Consider the following 26,165-nt stretch of genomic DNA (forward strand, 5'->3'; position numbering starts at 1 on the left):
TAGTAAAAAAAAATCAAAACCCAGGTCAGTGTGTCTTTCATTGTCTGTTTGTGGAAAGAACAGTGTTGATTTGACAAATGAGCTTTAATTGAGAATTTAAATGCCCTTAAATCACTATTATTACAGTCATGATGAAGTCTTAGTAGCACTTTGTCATTATCGTATTGTTTCCTTGAGCCTCAGTGACGCAACAGAGATGTGTGGAAGTGTGTATGTTGCTTTGACTATGTTGTCCATCAGAGGTCAGTGTGGAGAGGAATCAGCTGCTGTTGTTTTTGATCATATTGAAGAAAATGAAGCTTGTTACCTTCAGCATTAAAGGCCGCACAGAAGTGTTACAGTCTCAAGACTTTTATTTTGGCAGCGAGGGATACGTTTTCTCACTGGTGTAAAGCAGCAGGCCTATTAACACTCCCAACGTTGAGCAAAAGAGATCAAAAATATTACACTCTGTACATGCAGTTTTCATATATGTGAAGAATCAGTGCCTGTATTAATATTATAAATATCTGACTGCACGGATGATTGAGTTTATACAAGGGAAATATTGTTCCTCGGCTGATGTGTGACTATACAATTACAGTCAAACGTCACAGAAGTGCTCTCTGAAGATTTCCTGAAGAGCTGATGTGGTCAGAGATATAGAAAGGGGAAGGAAATATTAGATACAGTTGCAGACGTAGCATGCTTTTTCACTCAGTACGGAAGAGAAACACCGTAACGCTTGAGCTTGTGTCTAGTATTTAAGCAAAACGTGTACAATCTTAGCATGTGGGACATTCTCTTGCTCTTTTCCAGCATCTGTTCAGGTGAGTTTAAGACTCTCAGGGCTTTTGTACAAAATTTGATGTTTTTATTGTTTTTACTCTGTTACTGTATGATCATCAGTCTCATATGTGTTATTATTCTGGTCTGATAATATCTCTTGCTCACACATAACAGCTCTGTATAATGATATTTCTGTTTTCAGTTGTTGTTGGTGCTCCAGTTGCAGTCACAGGACACTCAGGAGGGAGAGCTGACATCAGATGCACATATCAATCTGGATATGAATCAAATCCAAAGTATTTGTGTAAAGGTGAGTGTAACATTGTAAATACAGTCATCATGGTTAAATCAGGATCTCCAGCTGAAGACCAGAGATTCTCTCTGAGTGACGACACGACGGCCAGAGTTTTCACCGTCACCATCACTGATCTGAGAGCAGCGGATGCAGGACAGTACTGGTGTGGAGTGGAGAGCACTGTAACTGATGTCTATTCAGAGATTCTGTTGCTGGTTAAACGGGGTAAGTGATTCATGTGAGTTAGGGCTGTCACGATATTAGATTTTTCACATCACGGTTATTGTGGCCATAAGAATTCACGATATCAATATATTCTGATATCTATAGAAACCTTGGGGGGGGGGTATCAGTCAAATTATTTGTTACTTTGTTTATTGAGTTTTTCTTTTTCACCCAACGAACATAAGGACACTGATAAACGCAGGACACAAGGCTCTCTCCGTCTTCTCTGAAGCTCCTGTGAAATAACGAGAGAGAAAATACTGTCAAGTTCAGCAGTATGATGAATAAATATTAATGGTAACACTTTACAATAAGGAGTCATTTGTTAACATTAATGTATTAAATAACATGAATGAACAATGAACAATACATTTATTACACAATTTATTAATCTTTGTTAATGTTAATAAAAATAGAGTCGTTCATTGTTCATGTTAGTTCACAGTGCATTAATGTTTACAAACACAACTTGTGATTTTAATAATGCATAAGTAAATGCTGAAATTAACATGAACTAAGATTGATAAATGCTGTGGAAATATTGTTCATTATTATTTATGTTAATGTAATTAACTAATGAACCTTACTAAAGAATGACTGCAGATGAGACATTAAGTGCATGGCCCTGCGACCAACTTAACATTTCACAGAGTTTAATGTAGAAATGTGGTCGCTCAGTTATTCAAGATCAGTTTTAATCGTGTAACTGTTAAAAGATTTGAACAAAGAGATAAAGTCTTTACTACACACAGGTCGTATTGATTGCAAATACAAAAATAAAGAAAATGCAGTACTTATTAAAGTAATCACCTTTTACTTAAATATATGAAGACAGAAAACCGCTGTTAACAGGTTAATATAACGTTTCCCATTCTATGATTAATAAAACAATATCAGCTTACTCTGATGAACACAGCCCTCCACGGAGTAGCTGCAGCGTCTTCTTCTTGTGTGACTGTGTCAGCGTTAGGCACAATACTGCCACCTGGGAGCTCAACCAGGTACTGACGCTGGAGTATTTACATCTGCTGTTATCATAAGAGAAGATTCAAGATTCAAGATTGTATTTGTCACGTACAAGTTACATGACATACAAATAATGAAATATCCAAAAAAAATAAGGAGAAAAAAATAGAAATAAAAATAAGAAGAATCAAATACAAATAATGAAATATATGAAAAATATAATAATAATAATAATAATAATAATCTAATAAAAAGATCATTAAATACAGATGAGTGAAATATACACAATATATTAAACTACTACACAGATGCTGTGTAGCGATGCTACAAGAACTGCTATACAGATGATGTGCAGATGAGTTGCATAGTTAGGTGTCATAAAAAAGTGCAGTGTGCAGAGAGTTACTGGGTAACCCTACACTACCAGAGTCTCTAAAGTGCAGTGTGTTTAATGTCCATGGTTTAGTAGTCTGATAGCGTGAGGGAAGAAACTCCTTCTGAGCCTCTCCGTTTTTGCCATCAGACTGCGGAAGTGTCTGCCTGACTGTTGCAGATTAAACAGTGGATTTCAAGGGTGGGTGGGGTCTTTAAGGATCTTTACAGCCCTAGATTTACATCTCCTGGTGTGGATGTTCAGAGAACAGAGAACTGTTCATTTTAAATATTGCGGTTACCGCAATGCGGGATATCGTCACACACTAAATGAACACGATATCGATAAATGTTGCTTTGAATATCACGGTTATCGTCAACGTATATCGCGACACCCCTAATGTGACTTCTGCAAATAGACATATTGTAGTATAGAAACATACATAGAAAGAGTCAGCAGATGTAGCTCATGTTATTATGAAGAAGTCAATTCACAGCTTAATCTATAATTATATACACAATATAATTCATATTGAGTGTGAATATATTGATCTTTCCTGTCATCTTATAGATAATAAGACTACTAAGGTTTCAACCACCAGCACTTTTACAGCAACACCGTCATATTTCAGCACAACAGAACAATATCCACAATCCAGCAGCATCACAATCACAGAAAGAAAAGAAACAATCCCAGATCAGCACAACTCCTCAGCAGGTCAGTTCATCTGTCTCTTTCTCTCTTTATTTTCCTTTAATATGCATTATGTCTGGATGATGTCTGTCATTTAGTGCTGATTTCTTCACCTGTACAGGTAAACGTCTCTCCTCATCTCACACACTCATATGGAGTGAACGGCTCGTGGGTTTAAAATAGAAGAGGCACACTAGTTGTATTGGTCTGGGGATCCCTGACGATTATTATTATTATTATTATTATTATTATTTGCTTAACTGCTTTAAAATGGCTTTATTGTTGCTTTTAGTCAGAAAACGTAAAGAAAACGACACACTTACAACAAGATAATATAATTTCACTTACCTGGCCTATCACTTGAAGCAAACATCCATCCTTCTTAAAAGTCTGTGTTAAAAGAGAGCTGCCTGTTAAACCGACTGCTGTAAAGTGAAAGTGAGATGACATACAGCCAAGTATGGTGACCCATACTCAGGATTCGTGCTCTGCTTTTAACCCATCCAAAGTGCACACACACACACACACACACACACACACACACACACACACACACACACACACACACACACACACACACACACACACACACACACACACACTCACACACACACACACACCACACACACACACACACACACACACCTGAAGCAGTGGGCATCATTCATGGAGAGCAGTTGGGGGTTCAGTGTCTTGCTCAAGGGCACCTCAGTCGTGGTATTGCCAGCCGGAGACTCGAACCCACAACCTTAGGGTTAGGAGTCAAACTCTCTAACCACTAGGACACGACTTCTCCAATATTCTATATCCAGCTTAGGCATGTTTTCACTTTTTTTTAATTTGCATATATACTGTTTGAATGACAGCTTGGTAAATCTGTTGGCGATCAAATATTCAATATCGCTGCTCATCACAAGCACTCGGTGCATTATCAGTGCAGCGCGAGACGTTCAAACTAATATCACATAATTTACGTCTCTATGATGATTGGTTGACACCAGAAGGGAGGCTATCTCAACACTCCTCAGTGCTGAAAGTGAACACTCGATGCTGATTGGCTTATTTTTTTTACTAACGGAGGCACGAGAGCTCAACTCTCCTCCCCCTCTCTATCACCTAGCGGCCGGCCCCCCCACCTTCTCTGTCACATAGCGGTTGTAATTACATCAGCAGATTCAGCACATTCATGATAGAAAAGCAGCGCTTTCCAAGTTCAGTAACATGTTATGGTATAATAGATGTGAAATTACGAACAAAAACATTCTGAGACATGAACTGAAATGAATTGTGAATTTTATTAAAATTAAATAGTCCTCCTCCCATTTTTACCTCAACATTTCTCCACTGACGAGCCGCCACTGCTTATAGCATCACACTGAACAGGAAGTGACAACATCTCTCTTATTTCATTCAGTAGTCTATCATTTATTCATTCTCTAAAGAGTTTCTGTTCTGATGATTGTTTCTGTTTATACAGTATTTCAGTGTTTTCCTCCTGTTAGTTTCAGGTTCATTTGTGATTATCGTCACTGCGGAGGCTTTGGTTTTACTCCTGATTGGTCTTCCATTGATTATAGTGACTGTGTGGAAGAGAAATAAGACCCGAGGTAATAATTTACATGAAATAAGTCATTTTTTCTGAGGTTTCAGCATTTAGAGCATAAAAAACCTTGAAGATTGCGTTTGGTTGGATTTGGGATGACATGCATGAGAAACTAGATTAAATGAGTTTTACAGCATTAATCTCAGAAAGACTAACACTGATCTCTTGCACAGGTCTGCTGCCGTCCTCCATCATAGAGTTTAATCCAGTGTTATATGAACAGGTGAGTATAAAGACACGGAGGTTTTTATCATTTAATGGACAGTTTCACTCAAGATGGCTAACAGCAGTAACTGCATTAAAAAGCTGGTGTGTGAATGATTATATTCATGTGTTATAATATTAAACATATTTACTTATTTCCTATTTTCTATGACTGTAGATCAAGGACGCTGGACATCACTGTAATCCAGAGGACAGAGACACAGAAACAACTGTAGTTTACAGCTGTGCTTCCTAAACTTGTGTCATATGTGTCCCTACAGACCCAAGTACTCCATCAACACCACACATGAGTTCATTTCAACTAATATAATATAATATAATATAATATAATATAATATAATATAATATAATATAATATAATATAATATAATGTTTTTCTAGATTGCAAGTGCATGTTTCTGTTTGGTTTGTTTTATGTGTGTTAATGTGTTCTGTCTGTATCATTTTCTTGTCAGATGTTTGGCTCAAGGTGTGTCTGGTTAGTTTGATCTGTTCACTCCTGCTGGTCGATGCTGGAACTGCACCGATCTGCTGCTAAAGAGCATCTTTCTCCACTGATGATCATTCAAGAGTAGCTGGATATTCTGATAAATCCTTGCAAGCAACATTTAATGGAGGCTTCTAAAAGCAGCTGTCATTGAGATGCTAATACTAACAGTTAGCTTTATGAAAATATTACTAGAAGGCCTTTTTGCTTCAGTTAAACATCAGATGTCTGCAGCAGTAACTTACCAAACAGGAAGTTCAACCACAGCCACAGGAAGAGGCTTCAGCTAAACACACACTACACTTCCCACAATGCAGCTCTTCTCTCAGGAGTGATGTGATGCAGAAAGTGTGACTTTAATGTTCAAGCAATACTCTGGATTATTTACAGTCTTTGTAACCTACAGCATCTTTGTCGTGCTGTAAAGGTATTTCTGTGATGTTAGAACTAATTCTGATCATTACCATTGGAAAGAAAAATCAAAAGTGAGATGTCTTTAACATCTCAAATGTTTCTCCTAGACAGAAATGAGTTTTCTTTAAGATTGAATGGAGATTTTTGCTTGAGTCTCCTTCTTCTCAAACTTGTCTCCTGAGACAAAAACTCAAACACTCTCACATTTGTCTCCTTTAAAGCTTTAGAAAAGATCTCAACAACATCACACACTGAGCTCAGATTTTTCTCCTACACTAAAGACTCGGGAGCTCTCACGTTTGTGTCCTTTGTCTCATTTGTCTCTCAACAACTTAGTACATAGTGTGCAAAATGTCAAATGCCTCCATATGAGCTCAAACATTTATACCATATAATATGTATTAATAATCAAATTAGTCAATTAATAATTAAGACAGAGTCGTAAGCCATTTATGTGCCTTTCAGTGAAGAAATCTCCAGCGTTACTTTTTTCTCCATCTTAACCTCATATCTGTCTAGGGTAAATATTTGAGATGTTAAAGAGATCTCACTTTTGATTTTTTTCTTTCCTCTGGGAAGTCTCCATTTGATGTTAAAGTAATCTCATGTCTGTCTAGCAGAAACATTTGTGATGTTAAAGAGATCTATTCTCTTATTTTATTTTATTTTTCTTCCCTCTGGTTAGCTTCAATGTCATTTTTCAACACCATTTCAATAAAACACAACACATGCATTATCATATTTGAAGTTGTTTTGTGTAGACAGTGTTTTATTGCACAATAATTTAACAGAGGAAAGCATTATCTATATTAACATGTATGCAAAAATGACCTGCACAAGATAAACTTTTTTAATGCCAAAAAAAAATAAAAAATACTGTAACATTAGCATGTCCGACTCCACAATCAAATCACTGAGGGTACTTCTTAAATTAGTGAGGGTAAATCACACAATATCTCCAAATCTCACTATCAATTCAATTCAATTCAATTCAATTCAAATTGCTTTATCGGCATGAATGTAAATGATACAATATTGCCAAAGCTTACTATACATATACAAAAATAATAATAATAATAATATAACAATAATAATAATTAAATGAACATCACAGTAATGGAACTGAATATTATAACATCTTAAAATATTAAACTGTAACAGATTATAATGTGTGAACATTTGATACCACAGTCTTTAACTTACATAGAAACACACAAACATACTAAGGATGACTGTAGTGCACAATAGGGTCAGACACACTGAGGTCACATGCATACACACACAAACGTTCAGCTGCTGTCTCTCAGGCTGTGGCATGTCTCTCTCTCTCTCTCTCTCTCTCTCTATTCATTTATATGTATGTATATAAGCCGTCCACCTCCATGTTGCAAATAGCACTCCCTTATAATTGTCACGGTAGGAAATCCATTGGTTCCTCCGTGTCATGTTTTGTGTTTGTTTTTGTAATCACGTAGTCTCCATGTGCTCGTTTGGTTGATTGTTGTCACCTGTGTGTTGATTGTCTCGCTCCAGCTGATCCTCATCTCCACTCAGCTACATAAACTCACTCATCTCTCTGTCTGTTGTCAGATCCTCATTCATGTCTCAGCTTCCCAGTTGGATTACCGTCTCCACGTGTTCGTGTTCTGGATTGTGTTCGTGTTGTCGTCTTCGTGTGAGTGTTCCGGTCTGTTCCTGGTTTCATCCATCGACCGCCTTCACGTTCACCACCGACTTCACCATCAGCACTTCTCACGCCACCGTAGACCTTCTCTCACCATTGCCTACATACTGGACTCTATTATCAATAAACTTCCTCTGATTGCCTGCATTTGCCTCCTCCTCTTTTACGAGCCATCACAGTAGGATCTGACCATCATGGAAGCAGCAGGCGATCGCTCCCCCATCTCATCTGGAGGAGTTTCTGCAGAGAGCCGTTGGTCGTATGGATCGCCAAGACAAGGCGATAGATGAGATGGGTTGAGCTTTCCAAGCAAAGGTGACGAAGGTGTCCGAGCTCGCTCTCCAGGCTCAACAACAACAACAACCGCCACCCGCTGCGCCTCCCACGCCACCCACACCGCCGATTGTCTCCGGGGGGGATTTCCCAGTCCGAACCACGCCTCCCCATCCCTGAGAAATATGCGGGTGAGCCAAAGTTTTGTCGATCATTTCTGTCTCATTGTTCTCTGCACTTCGCCCTGCAGCCCCGCACGTTTAACACCGAGGAAAAGAAGAAGGTGGCATTCGTCTTGTCACTACTGACGGGGAGGGCTGCCCTCTGGGGGACGGCGGTGTGGGAGAACCAAGACAGCTGCTGTGCCTCGTTCCACGCCCTTTCGGAGGAGATGAGACGGGTCTTCGACCGCTCCGTCGCTGGGAGGGAGGCGGATAGACTTCTCACGGACCTACGTCAGGAAGACAGGTCCGTATCCGACTATTCCATTGAGTTCCGCACCCTGGCGGCGGAGTGTAAGTGGAACGAAGAGGCGCAGTGGGATCACTTCCTGCATGGGTTGGCTGACCGCATCCAACAGGAGATCCGCGCCGTCGAGCTCCCCACTTCTCTCAATGGCCTGATCGACCTCACCATCAGAGTAGACAACCGACTCGACCAAGCCGCCAGACGGAGGGGGAGAACAGTTCTCGCGACCAGACCGGAGGCTCAGCGTCAGCGCTCAGAGGTTGCGGTCAGCCCACCGGGAGATCTTGAACCCATGCAGGTGGGGCGAGCTCGGCACTCCCGGGAGGAGAGGATCAGGCGGAGATCCCTGGGACTGTGTTTATACTGCGGCAGCCAGGAACATCACATCCAGCGCTGTCCGGTAAAAGACCAAGCCCGATAGTAAGACGGAGGCTACTATCGGGTGGGATCTCTGCCAGGAAGACCTCATCTACATCGACACTCCTTCCGGTGAGTCTACGGTGGGTCCACCCACGCACTCGATCATCACGCTTTGTTGGATTCTGGGGCCGAGGGTAGTTTCATGGACTTTAAGTTTGCTACTAGACTCAACATTCCTCTCACCTCCCTCAAACAGCCCATTGCACCTTTTGCACTCAACGGACACAGACTGCCAGTCATCACACAGACCACTTTACCTGTTTCTCTCATCACATCTGGCAACCATACGGAGGAGATTTCATTTTACATCACGGACTCACCTCAATCTCCCATTGTTCTCGGTCACACCTGGCTCCAGAAACACAACCCCAGGATCGATTGGCGCCTCGGATCTGTGGCTAGCTGGAGCGAGGAGTGTCATTGGTCTTGTCTTTTGTCTGCTGGTGTTAATGTTTCTGAGTCTGTGTTTCAGGGGGAAGCAGTGGATTTGGCTAACGTGCCCACGGAGTACCACGACCTGAAGGAGGTGTTCAGTAAGTCTCGTGCTGATTCTCTTCCTCCTCATCGTCCCTATGACTGTGCGATAGAGTTATTGCCAGGAACTTCTCCGCCTAAGGGCAAGTTATATTCTTTGTCTATTCCAGAGACGGTGGCCATGGAGAAATATATATCCAGTTCTCTAGCAACGGGGTTCATCCGCCCTTCTTCTCTCCAGCGGGGGCGGGGTTCTTTTTGTGGGAAAGAAGGACGGATCCTTGCGACCTTGCATTGACTACCGAGGGCTGAACAACATAATGGTAAAGAATACCTATCCTTTGCCGCTTATGTCTTCAGCTTTTGAGAGGTTGCAGGGAGCGTCCGTTTTCACTAAATTGGACTTACGTAATGCTTATCATTTGGTCCGCATCAGGGAGGGGGATGAGTGGAAGACTGCCTTTAACACCCCTAGAGGCCATTTTGAGTACTGCGTGATGCCTTTCGGGCTAACGAACTCGCCGGCAGTCTTCCAAGCACTCGTTAATGACGTGTTGCGAGACATCGTCGATCTGTTCATATATGTTTTCCTGGATGACATATTGATTTTTTTTTCTTCGTCTCTCCAGGAACACGTGCAACACGTACGACGAGTGCTTCTGCGGTTGCTAGAGAATGGATTGTTTGTCAAGGCGGAGAAATGCGTTTTTCATGCACAGTCTGTTTCTTTTCTAGGACACATCATTTCGACTGAGGGTGTTCGCATGGATCCTGAGAAGGTTAAGGCTGTGGTAAATTGGCCATCCCCAGAGTCTCGCAAGGCCCTGCAGAGATTTCTGGGGTTCGCCAATTTTTACCGGCGTTTCATTCGCAATTTCAGCCAACTAGCCGCTCCTCTGACCGCCTTGACCTCCCCTAGTTTGACGTTCAGGTGGTCAAACGCAGCCGAGGCTGCGTTTGCCAAAACTGAAAAGCTGCTTTGTTTCAGCTCCCATTCTCGTCACCCCTGATCGCTCACGTCAATTCATAGTGGAGGTCGACGCGTCAGAGGTGGGGGTAGGAGCAGTGTTGTCCCAACACGCATCCTCAGACGGAAAGGTGCATCCTTGCGCGTATTATTCTCACCGTTTATCTCCTGCAGAAGTTAATTATGACATTGGCAATCGAGAGTTGTTGGCAGTCAAACTTGCACTGGAAGAATGGCGTCACTGGCTTGAAGGGTCGGGTGTACCTTTCATTGTATGGACGGACCATAAGAATCTCGAATACATTAGAACCGCCAAAAGACTTAACTCCAGGCAGGCTCGGTGGGCATTGTTTTTCGGTCGTTTCGATTTTACACTTTCTTACCGGACGGGTTCCAAAAACATCAAACCCGATGCTTTATCCCATCTTTTTGAGCGTTCCGATCGTACTGCTACTCCCGAGCCCATTTTACCGGGGACCATCATTATCTCCGCGCTCAGATGGGAGGTCGAATCGAAGGTGTTGACTGCCTTAGAAGGGGTAACGCCCCCGGCTCGTTGCCCACCGAACCGATTGTTTGTGCCGGAGGGGTTACGGTCAGACGTTCTCCAGTGGGGTCATTGTTCCAGTGTTGCTTGTCACCCAGGGGTTAGTAGAACTAGGTTTCTAGTCAAGCAACGATTTTGGTGGCCTGGTATGGCTCGTGACGTCCACGACTTCGTCTTGGCTTGTTCAGTTTGCGCTATTGGTAAGACTTCCAATCGACCTCCAGATGGGTTACTCTTACCGCTGTCTGTCCCTTCGAGACCCTGGTCCCACATTTCGCTAGATTTCATTACCGCCCTCCCGCCCTCTAAGGGCAATACGGTGATTTTAACCGTAGTGGACCGGTTCTCGAAGGCGACTCATTTTATTCCCATGCCCAAATTACCATCAGCCAAGGAAACAGCGGTAGCTGTCATTGACCACGTCTTCCGTATACATGGCCTTCCGACAGACGTGGTTTCTGACAGGGGTCCCCAATTTGTGTCCAAATTTTGGCGAGAATTTTGTAAATTGTTAGGAGCGACTGTTAGTCTTTCTTCCGGGTTCCATCCCCAGAGCAATGGTCAAACCGAGCGAGCCAATCAGGATGTCGAAAGGGTTTTGCGATGTTTGGCTTCCAATAATCCTTCGTCCTGGTGTCAGCAACTCTCAATTGTGGAGTACGCACACAATTCTTTACCAGTGTCATCTACGGGCATGTCTCCATTTAAGTGTAGTTTAGGGTACCAACCACCTAATTTTGTCAGTACGGAATCCGAGGTTTCGGTCCCCTCCGCACACGCACTAGTCCAGAGATGTCACCGCATCTGGACCAGAGCTCGCAGAGCTCTGCTCCAGGCTAGGTCGCGCACCAAGGCTAAGGCCGATCGCCACCGGTCGAAGCCTCCCCGTTACGTCGTCGGTCAAAGAGTGTGGCTTTCAACCCAGAATATTCAGATGCGTTCCGTTTCAAATAAGCTTGCTCCCAAATTTATTGGCCCGTTTTCTGTTACCAAAATCATTAATCCGGTAACAGTGCGTCTTAGCCTTCCTCCAGCGTACAGGAGGGTTCATCCCGTGTTCCATGTGTCCAAAATTAAACTGGTGATTTTTTTTTTCCCGTCTTAACCCGCCTGCCCCGGTTCCCCCCCCCCGCCTCGTATCGTTAATGGGGAAACCACATATTTGGTTAATCGTATTCTGGACTCTAGACGGAGGGGACGCGGATTTCAGTACTTGGTGGATTGGGAAGGTTATGGTCCGGAGGAGAGAAGGTGGGTTCCTGCTCGGGACATACTGGATCACCGCCTTATTGATGATTACAATCTACAGGTAAAGCAGGCTGGGAACGTCAGGTGACGTCCTAGGGGAGGGGGTACTGTCACGGTAGGAAATCCATTGGTTCCCCCGTGTCATGTTTTTTTGTTTGTTTTTGTACTCACATAGTCTCCATGTGCTCGTTTGGTTGATTGTTGTCACCTGTGTGTTGATTGTCTCGCTCCAGCTGATCCTCATCTCCACTCAGCTACATAAACTCACTCAGCTCTCTGTCTGTTGTCAGATCCTCATTCATGTCTCAGCTTCCCAGTTGGATTACCGTCTCCCGTGTTCGTGTTCTGGATTGTGTTCGTGTTGTCGTCTTCGTGTGACTGTTCCGGTCTGTTCCTGGTTTCATCCATCGACCGCCTTCACATTCACCACCGACTTCACCATCAGCACTTCTCACGCCACCGTAGACCTTCTCTCACCATTGCCTACATACTGGACTCTATTATCAATAAACTTCTTCTGATTGCCTGCATTTGCCTCCTCCTCTTTTACGAGCCATCACAATAATCACTTATCTTAGTTCATCGCAATCTCAGAGTTACATTATATTCAGTGATGTTCTCAGTGCTGCACAATGAATCTCTTATTTACATCGCGTCTACACTTTGTTGTAATGAATAATTTGTGCTGAACACAACACCCAGTGAGCAGATTCTAACATAAACGCATCTTATTGTCTATTGTGTTCAAGAAATTAACAGATATGTCTGTGATTGGCTACATTGCTCAACACTGCACAAACACATGATCTCCAGAGCGCAAAACCATAACGCACAGGATAGTTTTGCAAATTTGCAGTGAAATGCTATCATTACAGCTTTAACTGAGGGTGCTATTCATTTTGTCTGAGCACTCTCTAGCACCTCATTTGAACCAGGCCTGTACACTAGTGTTACATTTGTTAAAAAGAAAGTATTGATCTTATACTAAACATCTTGCACTTATATAAGTCTTGGAAAATGTTCTGTATATACAATGCTGCCTGGGCATTGAAGATAAACATAAACTACTAACCCTTGATATTCTGAAATGTTTAATACTTTTTAAATTATATAGTTTAAGTATTTACAATATTAGTAAAAGTTTAACGTTTCTCCTAAAATTGAAGATATCTTGAAACAAAGCTGATATATATGTAAACATATACGAGAATCAGCCCTTAGTATCTTTAGCGTATAGTATTCTTTCAGAGCCATTGCCTTGTGGGCAGCACATGTGAAACACATGAAGCACAACTGCACCTCACACAGCAAGGGTTTGAATCTCAGCTAAAGGTACTTTCCTGCTCCTGTTCCCTTCTCACCTGTCCAATCATTTCCTGTCTTTGCTCCTACTGTCCTGAGCATTAAAGGTGAAAAACCCTAATGTAATCAAGAAAAACAGAAAGAGCAACCTGTAAAACGTTTTTATAATGGGGTCTTGAAAGATATTACAGCAAGACAATAAAGAGATTATATATATATATATATATATATATAACATAGCTATGTGTTCTGTGCTAGACTAACTTGTCATGGCACTTGTATACTGTTGTTGTTTTCTTGTTGGTCTGATTGATTCTATTGTTCTCAATTGTAAGTCACTTTGGATAAAAGCGTCTGCTAAATTATTAAATGTAAATGTAAATGTTCTATGTTTCTCACAGTCCATTCTCATTCTGGACTCCTTTCTCTCAGATATTTCTCATGTCTCAGTTGTGTCTACTTCGATTTCTTCTAAGGAATTTTAGGAGAAACATCTGAGGCACCGTCACTAAAATGAGAACCAAAAATAAATCTCCTGAGTTTAGAAAGAGCAAACTCTGAACAATAAAAAAAATCTCGATAGAGATTGCAGCAAGACAATAAAGAGATATTCTATGTTTCTTAGACCACATTCTCAGTTTTGACTCTTTTTTTATCTCAAATATTTAGCAAGCCTCATTTGTGTCTACTTCTATTTCTTCTAAGGAATTTTAGGAGAACATCTGAAATGCTGTTGATACTAAAATGAGAGATATATGATAATCTCATCTAAGTTTCCTGAGCTTAAGAGCAACCACTGAGCAATACATTTTTCCTCTGAGTATTTTCAGGCTCATTTGTCATCATCTCCGCAGGAGGTTTGGTTTTGCCCCTGATCTGTGCTGTATTGAAAGAAAAAGCAGGCTTGCGGTAATAATGAATGAATAAAATATACATTTCTGATGTTTATAAATAAAGCATATTTATTGTATTTCTACAGGCAGAGGAGAATAGCAAAACCAAAAAAAAAAAAAAAAAAAAACACAATGTAACGTTCATAAAACTGTATACAATGGAATGCACACATGTGAGTGGGGCTAGTGCCTTCTAGTGGTAGCTGATTTTCTGTGTCTCAGCTGCGTGTGGATCACGAGCTGTGTGTGTGTGGATTGGGCAAGGGTAAAGGGGCAGAACTATGAAGGTAAAATGGCGTCAAAAAGATTTGCATACACAGGGTAATATTTGTGGAAGTGTACATAAGACTGTAAACGTAAATTAAATTTGCATGCACAAGAGAAGCTTTGTAAAGGTGTAAATCGCGTAAATAAAGGTGATTTGCAGCATTTTACTGTTACTTGTAAGTGTAATTCATGTATTGTGAAACTGCAGCTTCATGCTAAAGCAAAATAAATATGATCTGCATGCTTCTGACTTCCATTTTTCCGCGCTTACACTTTTGGCACGTTTTTTTTTTTTTTTTTTTTTTTTTTTTTTCTTCGCCAAAAGATGGTCAAAAGCACCGCAAGCCTGTGAATAGTGATTTGCAAGCGAAAACAACAGTTTAAGGACTACAAAACGGATTTACTGCATAGAACCAATCTGTAAGTGTAAAAAAAAAAAAACTGTTGCAAATGTCTAAATGACCTGTTGTGCATGTGGGGCAAAAAGTTCCCGAAATAATCCGATATGTACAGCTCTAGTATCTGCACTAGCTTAATACATGCATAATTTTACCTATCTACTGATCAATTTTTTAAACACAAATTTGGTTCAATAATAATTGTACAAAAAGAACATTCAGTTATAATTTTTTTATTTAACATGTTGTGATAAAAGGGGATTTTACAAAATATTACTAAAATATTTATTAAAATATTTATCTCTAACTTATTCACCATTTATCATCTGTAATACTACCGTGTAACCACTAGATGGCGGTTTAGCTCTCTCTATATATAAACATATAAGCATGGCTGTGTGTTCCTATAATGGCTGGAAACTTTGGATTCCAACATAATTAGTTACTTGAATTTGGATATATATTTGGACATTATTAAAGACATATTTATCAAAGTTTTTGCATTAGTCAAATCTGGACACAAAGAAAGCATTTTGTTACTCATTTTTGCTTCATATAATAGCTTGATCAGTCACATGAAAGTAATCAGTGTTAAATACCATGAACAGGAACATGGTCTGAAAAATTGACAAATTCATATTTAAGTAGCTTTATTGGCTTTATTAAAGTATAGCACTCTGATATCATAGTGTTGAGCATTGTCACATAACATCATTTTGATTATAAAGTTTAACATAAGCTCAGTGGTGTAAGCAGATTATTAAAGTTCAATGTAAAGCCAAATCAAATAATGTTAACACTAGCTCACAATTAAGTATGAACACAGCTTATGAAAAGAGCATGTTTTAATTAACGTGCCAAAAGTGAAAAAAAAAAACGTGCCGAAAAATGGAAGTCAGAAGCATGCAGATCATATTTATTTTGCTTTAGCATGAAGCTGCAGTTTCACAATACATGAATTACACTTACAGTACAAGCATCAGTATAATGCTGCAAATCATTTTTTCTTACGCTTGAAACGCGATTTACACCTTTATAAAGCTTCTCTTGCGCATGCAAATTTAATTTATGAGTGATATACACACACACACAGACACACATCACGTTTAATTTCCTGGTTATTTTTCACACGTAACGCCTCTACATCACATGAATTAACAAAGATAATGTCATTATAATACAGTCTAATGGAAGAGAGTCCTTGGTGTTCAGGAGCAGATTCTCACTGTGTGATGATCATCAGATGAGAACATTTACGGTGACCATCAGAAAGCTGAGTTTGTCAGATGCTGGACCGTACGGCTGTAGAGCTGGATGGAGAGGAGAGTATAAACAAATCCAGCTGAATGTGGTCAGAGGTGATTAATATTCAGTACTGAACAACAATCTTTCATCCACTGTGTTTAGTTTTCATACTGTAGTTAATAGTTGTTTTATAAATTATATTTCTTTTATCTGAACAGTGTTTCTCAGACCCATAGAGAACAAGACCCGTCCAGATCTCAACATCCACCCTCCATCCATTTACCTGATTTTTAATATTACATTTCCAGTGTCTCTTGTCATAAATCCATTATTATATGCATTATTGTGTCAGTATAACAGCTCAGTCTGTATTGGTCTTCAGACCAAAATTTCAGCTCATTTTCAAACACGCCGCCCTATTTGAGAACATCAGACATGAATTCACCATCCAGCATCATCACAATCACAGATCATCACATCTCCTCAACAGCTTCTGCCCTTTCATATTTCTTTAAAATACATTTACCCCAGATGTCTTCTCCTGACACACACCTCTGCACATCTTACGGCACTATATTTATCTCATATGACTCAAATTAATGTAACACTGTCCATCAGAACAGGAAGTGAAAGATGGATGATTGTCATGACAACATGAGTGTAAATCTCATATCCTCTTATTTTGTTTATTCATTCTCTAAAGAGTTTCTGTTCTGATGATTGTTTCTGTTTATACAGTATTTCAGACAGTGTTTTCCTCCTGTTAGTTTCAGGTTCATTTGTGATTATCGTCACTGCGGAGGCTTTGGTTTTACTCCTGATTGGTCTTCCATTGATTATAGTGACTGTGTGGAAGAGAAATAAGACCCGAGGTAATAATTTGAAACAGAAGACAGAAGATTAGATTCGGTGGGTTTAGGATGACATGCATGAGCACTGGATTAAATGACAAAGAGTTTAAAAGAAGTAGAATCTCAGAAAGACTAACACTGATCTCTTGCAGAGGTCTGCTGCCGTCCTCCATCATAGAGTTTAATCCAGTCTTATATGAACAAGTGAGTATAAAGACATGGATGTTTTTATCATGTAATGGACAGTTTCACTCAAGATGGCCAACAGCAGTAACTGCATTAAACAAGACTGTGACTGCAGTGATTTTCAGTATTTTGATGTTGAATCTCCAGCATCTGGTGTGTGAATGATCATAGTCATGTAATATAATATTAAACAGATTCACTCTGGTTGAGTGTTTTGTCTGTTAAATTTCTTATTTTCTATGACTGTAGATCAAGGACGCTGGACATCACTGTAATCCAGAGGACAGAGACACAGAAACAACTGTAGTTTACAGCTGTGCTTCCTAAACTTGTGTCATATGTGTTCCTACAGACCCATCAGTGAGACTCAAGCAGCTCTTCATCAACATCACAACACAAACCAGTTCAAAATATATGATATATAATACTAAATATGTACACTTTGGCATCATGGTGCCTGGTTTTGCGAGCACAAATAATATTATGCATTTTTGATCATGTTCAGAACCAAGAGAAAATGTCTTTATCTTTCGCCTCATTATTTTGATAATTTTACTGAACATCAGTCATAATTTAGCTAATTTTGTCGGCTATACTTGCAGTCTTTTTCATTGTGATTATCATTGTTGCTACAGTTGTTACTGATATGTTTAAAGCTGACATAAACAAATATGGATTATAGAAATAGTTTTGAGGTTCTGGAGTATGCCTCCTGATACTTGCACCTGTAGCTTAATGGATGAATTATGCTGGATTGCTAGTGCATTTTTATAATTAATTTATTTTGTTGTTGTATGTGTGTTAATGTGTTCTGTCTGTAGCATTTTCTTGTCAGATGTTTGGCTCAAGGTGTGTCTGGTTAGTTTGATCTGTTCACTCCTGCTGGTAGATGCTGGAACTGCACCGATCTGCTGCTAAAGAGCATCTTTCTCCACTGATGATCATTCAAGAGTAGCTGGATATTCTGATAAATCCCTGCAAGCAACATTTAATGGAGGCTCCTAAAAGCAGCTGATATTGAGATGCTAATACTAATGGTTAGCTTTATGAAAATATTACTAGAAGGCCTTTTTGCTTCAGTTAAACATCAGATGTCTGCAGCAGTAACTTACCAAACAGGAAGTTCAACCACAGCCACAGGAAGAGGCTTCAGCTAAACACACACTACACTTCCCACAATGCACCTCTTTTCTCAGGGCTGATGTGATGCAGAAAGTGTGACTTTAATGTTCAAGCAATACTCTGGATTATTTACAATCTTTGCCGTGTTGCCAGCTACCACAGAAAATAACCAGCAAACATTTGTCATTCACCTCAACGCTTGTTTTTTGTCTTTTTTAACGAGAATAATGAGCTGAAAGTATTTCTGTGATGTTAGAAAAATTTTTGATAGTTATCATTATTTCCTGTGATTATGGAAAGAAATATTTTCTTTGAAATATATGAAATGTAGTTAACGTTTTGAAATAAAAAATAATGTAAATTTAACACAATATAAACAGCGAAGCTAAATTATGTTTTTGAAATAAAAAATATATATTTAGTTTCAACCTTCGCATACCAAAATATATTTCTATATGTATTTCAGGGGCAAGAAAATACATTTCAGTAACATACATTTAGGCTAAATATAAATGTGGATGGCCTACTAGAGAATAAGAATAGATTTATAATGATATTTTAATGTTCCATGTTTAATAATATTTTTATTATTTTTGTTTATTTTACTGTCTTATATTGTACTCTTGCTGAAGTTTTTTAAAACGTGTTATGTTCACAAGTTTTTCTTAATATATTTAAACATTTTAGCAATTCTTTTTAGCCATTTTTGTGTAACTAAAAAAAAATACATTATATATATATATATATATATATATTTAAAAATAAACTTGCAAAAAAAAAGGTATTTATTTATTTGCTTGTTTATTTCCTATATGGGGTTGTAGCTGGAAAAGAGCAAAAGGGCAACAGAAAAGCACTTGACTGTATTAGATGCAGAACAGAAACAGACAGGAAACAGGCTGTGGTTTGTGAGTTCACGGTTTTAATTTCCTGGTCCATTTTTCACGACGAAACACCTCTACATCACATGGAAACAGACACACAGTCCGTCAGCGCTAGTGTTTGACTCTCATCACGTGAGGTGAGCAACAAACTTAGTGTTTTACTCTTCACCAATAGAAGAGAGCAGCATTAGCAGCATTACTGGAGATCTGAGTTTAAGAAAGTCTTTTGAGGAACTGCTGAGAGTATCACACTGATTTTCTGAACTCAACCCATGAAGAAATGAAGCTCCTACGGACAGTTTCTGTGTTTCTGCTGATGGGTAAGTGCTCAAAGATAATACAAATGTTTATTGTCTAGAAATATGGCTTATTTTATCAGTGTATGTGAGTAAAGCAGTGTGTGTGTGTGTGTGTGTGTGTGTGTGTGTGTGTGTGTGTGTGTGTGTGTGTGTGTGTGTGTGTGTGTGTGTGTGTGTGTGTGTGTGCAGTGAGCAGTTCAGTGTGTGTGGACATTACAGTGACAGGAACAGAGGGAGGACAAGTGACTATTAAATGTCCTTATGCTAAAGGATATGAAAACTCTTACAAATACTTCTACAAAGGAATTTACAGAGATAGAAATATTATACTAACATCTTATGGAAGAAAGTCCTCAGATGGCAGATTCTCACTGTGTGATGATCATCAGATGAGAACATTTACGGTGATCATCAGAAAGCTGAGTTTAGCAGATGCTGGACCGTACGGCTGTAGAGCAGGATGGGGAGAATATAAACAAATCCAGCTGAATGTGGTCAGAGGTGATTAATATTCAGTACTGAACAACAGTCTTTCATCCACTGTGTTTAGTTTTCATACTGTTGTTAATAGTAGTTGTATTAATGTATTAGTTTGATTTAAACAATGTGAGCTTGTTTCTCAGCTCCACAGAAAACAACACCGGTCCAGATCTCAACCAGCACCATTCGTCCGTATACAAACACCAGCACTGACCACACCGGCACAGGTTTCTGAACACACACCATCCCTGACTTCACCCTCAGACACATTCACACACATGCTTTATTGTAAAACTACTGCTAATGTGAAGTCACTGTGTTTACATACACAATTTAAGTCATAATTTAAATCAAAGCATTAATAGTTAGCCTGATTCTCCTGAGCTTCTGAACACATTTTTAATGCAGCATTCATGATTCACGGCCTCCTTACCTCGATGGCGCCGCAGACGGCTGCTTTAGTGCTTGGCTCTCCAGTGCTCTACAGCGCGCTCCATCTGCCGGGCTTTCAGCTGTTCAGAGCGGATCGCGATGCAGAATCATCGGGGAAATCGCGCGTCGGCGGGACATGCTTTAATATCAATGAACGGTGATGCACAGATGTAACTGTGTTAAAGAAGATGTGCTGTCCAGATCTAGAAGCGCTCTTCATCAACTGCAAGCTGTTCTATTCGCCGCGGGAGTTTCACTCGTTCATTCTGGTGAGTGTCTACATCCCTCCACAAGCGCAAGTAAGCCTGGCTTTACAGAAACTCGCTGACCAGATCACAGAGACAGAACAACAACACCCAGACTCTGTTTTAATCATTCTTGGGGACTTTAATAAAGCCAATTTCTCCCGTGAACTGCCAAAATACAGACAGCATGTTACATGTCCCACCAGAGACAGTAATATATTGGATCACTGTTACACCACAATAAAGGATGCATATCACTCTGTTCCACGAGCAGCTTTGGGACTGTCTGATCACTGTCTGGTTCATCTTATACCAACCTACAGGCAGAAACTTAAATCTGCTAAACCTGTAGTAAAGACTGTAAAGAGATGGACCAACGAAACAGAGCAGGATTTAAAAGCTTGTTTTGACCTCACTGATTGGAGTGTTTTTGAAGCTGCTACCACCAATCTGGACGAACTCACAGAGACCGTAACATCCTATATTAGTTTTTGTGAGGATATATGTATTCCTACCAGGACTTATTTAACCATTCAACAATGATAAGCCATGGTTTACAGCAAAACTCAGACATCTTCGTCAGGCCAAAGAGGATGCCTACAGAAATGGGGACAGAGTCTTGTATAATCAGGCCAGAAACACACTGAACAAAGAGATAAGAGCGGCTAAAAGGACCTACTCTAAAAAGCTGGAAGACCAGTTTACTTCCAACGACTCAACTTCAGTATGGAAAGAACTGAGAGCCATTACCAACTACAAGACACCATCCCCCTGCACTGAGGCTAATCAACGACTTGCTAACGACCTGAATGAGTTTTATTGTAGATTTGAAACACCCCACATCCATTCTGATCATCTCTCTACACAACCGTTGACACCTCCTACAATCCCCCTCTCCACACCTCCTGCTCTTCAAATCAGTGAAAATGATGTGTGCCAGGTCTTCAGGAAGAACAAAAGAAGAAAAGCACCAGGCCCAGATGGTGTTACACCAGCCTGTCTGAGAACCTGTGCTGACCAATTGGCCCCCATCTTTTCACAGATCTTCAACAGATCTCTGGAGTTGTGTGAAGTGCCTTCCTGCTTCAAACGCTCCACCATCATCCCTGTTCCAAAGAAACCCAAGATAATAGGACTCAACGACTACAGACCTGTGGGTCTAACGTCTGTAGTCATGAAGTCATTTGAAAAACTGGTTCTGGCTTATATGAAGGACACCACTGGACCCTTCCTGGACCCCCTGCAGTTTACTTACCGAGCAAACAGGTCCGTGGATGATGCAATCAACATGGGATTGCACTTCATCATGCAACATCTGGACAAAACAGGGACTTATGTGAGGATCCTGTTTGTGGACTTTAGTTCGGCTTTCAACACCATCATCCCAACAGCCCTCCAGACCAAACTGACCCAGCTCTCTGTTCCTAGCTCTATCTGTCAGTGGATCAACAGCTTTCTGACAGATAGGCAACAGCTACTGAGACTGGGGAAATTCATGTCAAACAGCTGCTCCACCAACACTGGTGCCCCTCATGGATGTGTTCTCTCCCCACTGCTCTTCTCCCTCTACACCAGCGACTGCACCTCCAAAGACCCCTCTGTCAAGCTCCTGAAGTTTGCAGACGACACTACAGTCATCGGCCTCATTCAGGACGGTGACGAGTCTCCTTACAGACAAGAGGTTGAGCAGCTGGCTGTCTGGAGCAGTCTTAACAACCTGGAGCTGAACACTCTCAAAACAGTGGAGATGATTGTGGACTTCAGGAGAAACCCCCCTGCACTCCCCCCACTCACCATCATTAACAGCACTGTGGCTGCAGTGGAGTCATTCAGATTCCTGGGAACCACCATCTCTCAGGACCTGAAGTGGGACAATCACATTGACTCCATTGTTAAAAAGGCCCAACAAAGGTTGTACTTCCTTCGCCATCTAATCAAGTTTAACCCACCAAAAAAACCACACAAACAGTTCTACTCAGCCGTCATTGAGTCTGTCCTGTGCACTTCAATAACTGTCTGGTTTGGTTCAGCTACAAAATCAGACATCAGAATACTACAGAGAACGGTTCGGACTGCTGAAATAATTATTGATACTCCCCTGCCCACCCTTCAAGAACTGTATACATCCAGAGTGAGGAAAAGGGCTCAGAAAATCACTCTGGATCCCTCACATTCAAGTCACCCCCTTTTTGAACTTTTGCCATCTGGGCGGCGCTTCAGAGCCGCAAATACCAGGACAGTCAGGCACAAGAACAGTTTCTTCCCCCAGGCAATCTACCTCATGAACAGTTAAATGTTCCCCACTTATGCAAAAATGTGCAATATTCTTATATTTATTTGTTACTCCTCCATCCAAGTACATTTCTGCATCTTACTATATTCTAATCCATTGTCATCTACAGAACTGTTCATACAATTTATTTATTTGCAATTTGTTTTTTGTTGTTGTTGTCTCTGTGTACTGGAAGCTTATGTCACTAAAACAAATTCCTTGTATGTGTAAGCATACTTGGCAATAAAGCTCTTTCTGATTCTGATGATAGTGGTGCAATTACTGTAATTACGAGTTTTCAACAAGTTCTGACTAAACAGTTCATGTCTCAAACTTGCACAAACCTTGAAACTTTAGAAGTTTCATTAACACCTCAACATCTGTAAAAAATAAACCAAACTGGCAGGTGGCCTCAAATGTCAAATAACTGAATGTTAAAAATGTCATTTTATTGTTTTCCTGAAGCCATTTCTTGGTCCTACAGTTTATGAGACTGCGTTTGAAGGGCTCAGAGTAAAATCATTTCGTAATTTAATCATTTCAACATGAGTGCAGCATTACTTTACATGGGTTTTCCATGATGTCTTAATGTTTGCATTCATGAATCTAACAGACACTTTTATTCAAAGCATCAGTTCATTTTTAATTGTGAGCAGCACGTACACATTTCACTTTTTTCTCTCCCTCTCTGTCAGAGACTCATCAAACAGAAGGTGAAAGGACAAGAACAATGACAGGAAACACAGCAGATACTCTCAGTCAGCCAGACACTAGTAAGCACACAAACTACAATACCCCCAAATGCAACTTTCCCCTTTTTAATTCCGTAATATATATTGGTGAAAAGCGATTAGTTTGAACACTTATGGAGACATATCTGAACTATTGTGGCTCATGATGAACACGGTTAAAGTGAAGTACACATCAGATTTCATGCGGTTAACCTGCTTTCACATCAGCTGTAGACAGAATCGCTTTCCTCTAAGGATTGAGGTTTACCGTTGAGGTTTCACTTCGGTTACACAATATAACAATATATTTCCAATATTATATAATACAGATCTGGTTCCTGTCGCTGGTGGTCTGGGTTCGGTTCTGCTGGTTCTGGTTCTGTGTTCTGGAACATTCCTCATCCTGAAAAAGAGGAAAAGGAAATCTGGGACAGGTAACAGTTTATGTGTAAACATAAAGTAATTTTTTAGTATTTGACTTGATTTGACTTTGTCTTTTCTCTCTTTTCATGCTCCATTCAGCTTCATTTCAGCAAAATGTGCCTCACAACACGGAGGTGGGTGATCAAATCTTTACCTGTAGAAGTTCAGAAATACATGTTACATTATTGTTTATTGATGAGCAGTGAATACCATCAGATGAGCAAATATTCTTGTGTATGTTGTTTTTAGACTGAGCGTATGTATGAGGAGATTCCAAACAGTCTTGACGTCACCACAGCATCTTCATCCAATCAGACGCCTGCATCACATCTCTTCACCCGCCCACATGTCTGTACTGTTTATGCCACAGTAACCAATCAGCAGCCAGATTCAAATCTCCACCACACTCACTTGACCAATCAGTTGACGGATACAGACTGGGATTATTACTCCAATATTAAGTTTCCTGAAGCAACAACAGACAACAGAACAGAACTGATCTACACAACAGCGACACATCCGCAAAACATCAAGACAAAATATTCAGTAATCAGACATAAATAAAAAAGACTGTCAAACTTCTTCCACAGACATTTGCACTTATGTTACAAGACGTGAAGAAACAAAACTGCTATAAGCTGCATATTTTTAATGAATCAATATTTTGACACACTTTTCTGAGTTTCCAGCAGTATTTTGTTAACTGTATATTGCAAACTAACAATAAAAGTTACTAAAAATAAAAAATGGTGTGAAGTATTCTTTGTAATCAGTACAGTAATTGCACATGAAGATGTTACCACCTGCTAAGCATTGCTGCCTGTCACACCTCCTCCAGTGCCCATGGGTCAACTGCAGGGTCATCAGCCAGAAACCACCATTCACCAACGTTTCGCTCCTTTAATTCTGGAACGTCTCATGGTGGCGGAGCAGTGACAGGGACGTCTCCCTGTCACCCCTGCAGCTGATCACTGTTCTCCCTGCAGCTGTTGTCTGGGGTTAGATGTTCTTCCCCCAACACCTATCTTTCCTCCTCAGCCAGAGCCAAAAGCTACCTTTCTCTGCTTCCTCTGCCAGATCCTTTGTTGCCCTCCTTAACCTCCCTCCGGTCACTCCTGCTTCCCTCAAGAGGCGTATGGTTGACAACCCAAGGAAACCTCGGCATCCGACCTCCACTGGGTAGATGTTCGTCTTCCAGCCAGCCTCCCGGCACTCAGCAGCGAGTTCTGAGTACCTGGCCTTCTTCCGTTCGAAGGCTGACTCGATTCCCTCCTCCAGTGGTACAGTAAGCTCAATGAGGTGTATCGATCTTGCCTTGGTTGACCACACCACTATGTCTGGCCGGAGAGATGTGGTGGTTATCTCCGTTGGGAACCGGAGCTGCCTGTCCAGGTCGACCCTCATATTCCACTCCTGGTTGGGGGGAGAAGGGCCTTGCTGTTTCTCTTGATCTGGTGCTTCTCCTTACCCCTCCTTCCGACACAAAGATGGTGGGGTCCTCTGCTGGTGGTGGTTGTTTGCTACCCTGTTGACACTCCTCCAGTACTTTGGCTAGCTTTCTCAGGACCTGATCGTGGCGCCATCTGTAGTGTCCCTGTGAGAGAGCGATCTTACAGCCTGACAAAATGTGCTGGAGACTTGCGTTGGGGGCATTGCAGAGTACACAGGATTCTTAATTCCCAAACCACTGTTGGAGGTTCCGAGGGCAGGGAAGCATGTCGTAGGTTGAACGGATGAGGAAGCTAAGTCTTGCCTGTGGGATCTTCCAAAAAAAGAAAGTGAAAGTGACATGACATTCAGCCAAGTATGGTGACCCATACTCAGAATTCGTGCTCTGCATTTAACCCATCCGAAGTGCACACACACAGAGCAGTGAACACACACACACACTGTGAACACACACCCGGAGCAGTGGGCAGCCATTTTTATGCTGCGGCGCCCGGGGAGCAGTTGGGGGTTCGATGCCTTGCTCAAGGGCACCTAAGTCATGGTATTGAAGGTGGAG

The 26,165-nt window shown here is 40.8% G+C and overlaps 2 protein-coding genes across 4 annotated transcripts in view; both read left to right on the forward strand.

The window, feature by feature from the left end:
• Positions 1–681: 681 nt before the first annotated feature.
• Positions 682–26,165, forward strand: part of LOC109064265 (CMRF35-like molecule 1) — a 28,395-nt gene continuing 2,911 nt past the window's right edge. The window contains exon 1 of the mRNA XM_042765115.1: positions 682–809. Within this exon, the coding sequence (XP_042621049.1) occupies positions 770–809 (40 nt within the window). The 5' untranslated portion in view covers positions 682–769. The remainder of the gene's footprint in view (positions 810–26,165) is intronic.
• Positions 16,217–24,878, forward strand: LOC109064263 (CMRF35-like molecule 1). Of its 3 annotated transcripts, XM_042765043.1 has the most exons (7): positions 19,348–19,598; positions 19,767–20,078; positions 20,201–20,284; positions 23,702–23,779; positions 24,067–24,171; positions 24,260–24,294; positions 24,410–24,877. In XM_042765043.1, the coding sequence occupies exons 1-7, from the start codon at positions 19,559–19,561 to the stop codon at positions 24,722–24,724; spliced, it is 969 nt and encodes a 322-aa protein (XP_042620977.1). In that variant the 5' UTR covers positions 19,348–19,558; the 3' UTR covers positions 24,725–24,877. The 3 variants fall into 3 exon arrangements, with proteins under 3 accessions (XP_042620985.1, XP_042620977.1, XP_042620991.1); XM_042765051.1 differs by lacking the exons at positions 19,348–19,598; positions 19,767–20,078 and adding an exon at positions 16,217–16,348 and having other exon boundaries at positions 24,410–24,878; XM_042765057.1 differs by having other exon boundaries at positions 19,348–20,078.

Source organism: Cyprinus carpio, chromosome A1 (genome assembly GCF_018340385.1).
Source record: "Cyprinus carpio isolate SPL01 chromosome A1, ASM1834038v1, whole genome shotgun sequence".
Taxonomy (NCBI): Eukaryota; Metazoa; Chordata; class Actinopteri; order Cypriniformes; family Cyprinidae; genus Cyprinus; species Cyprinus carpio.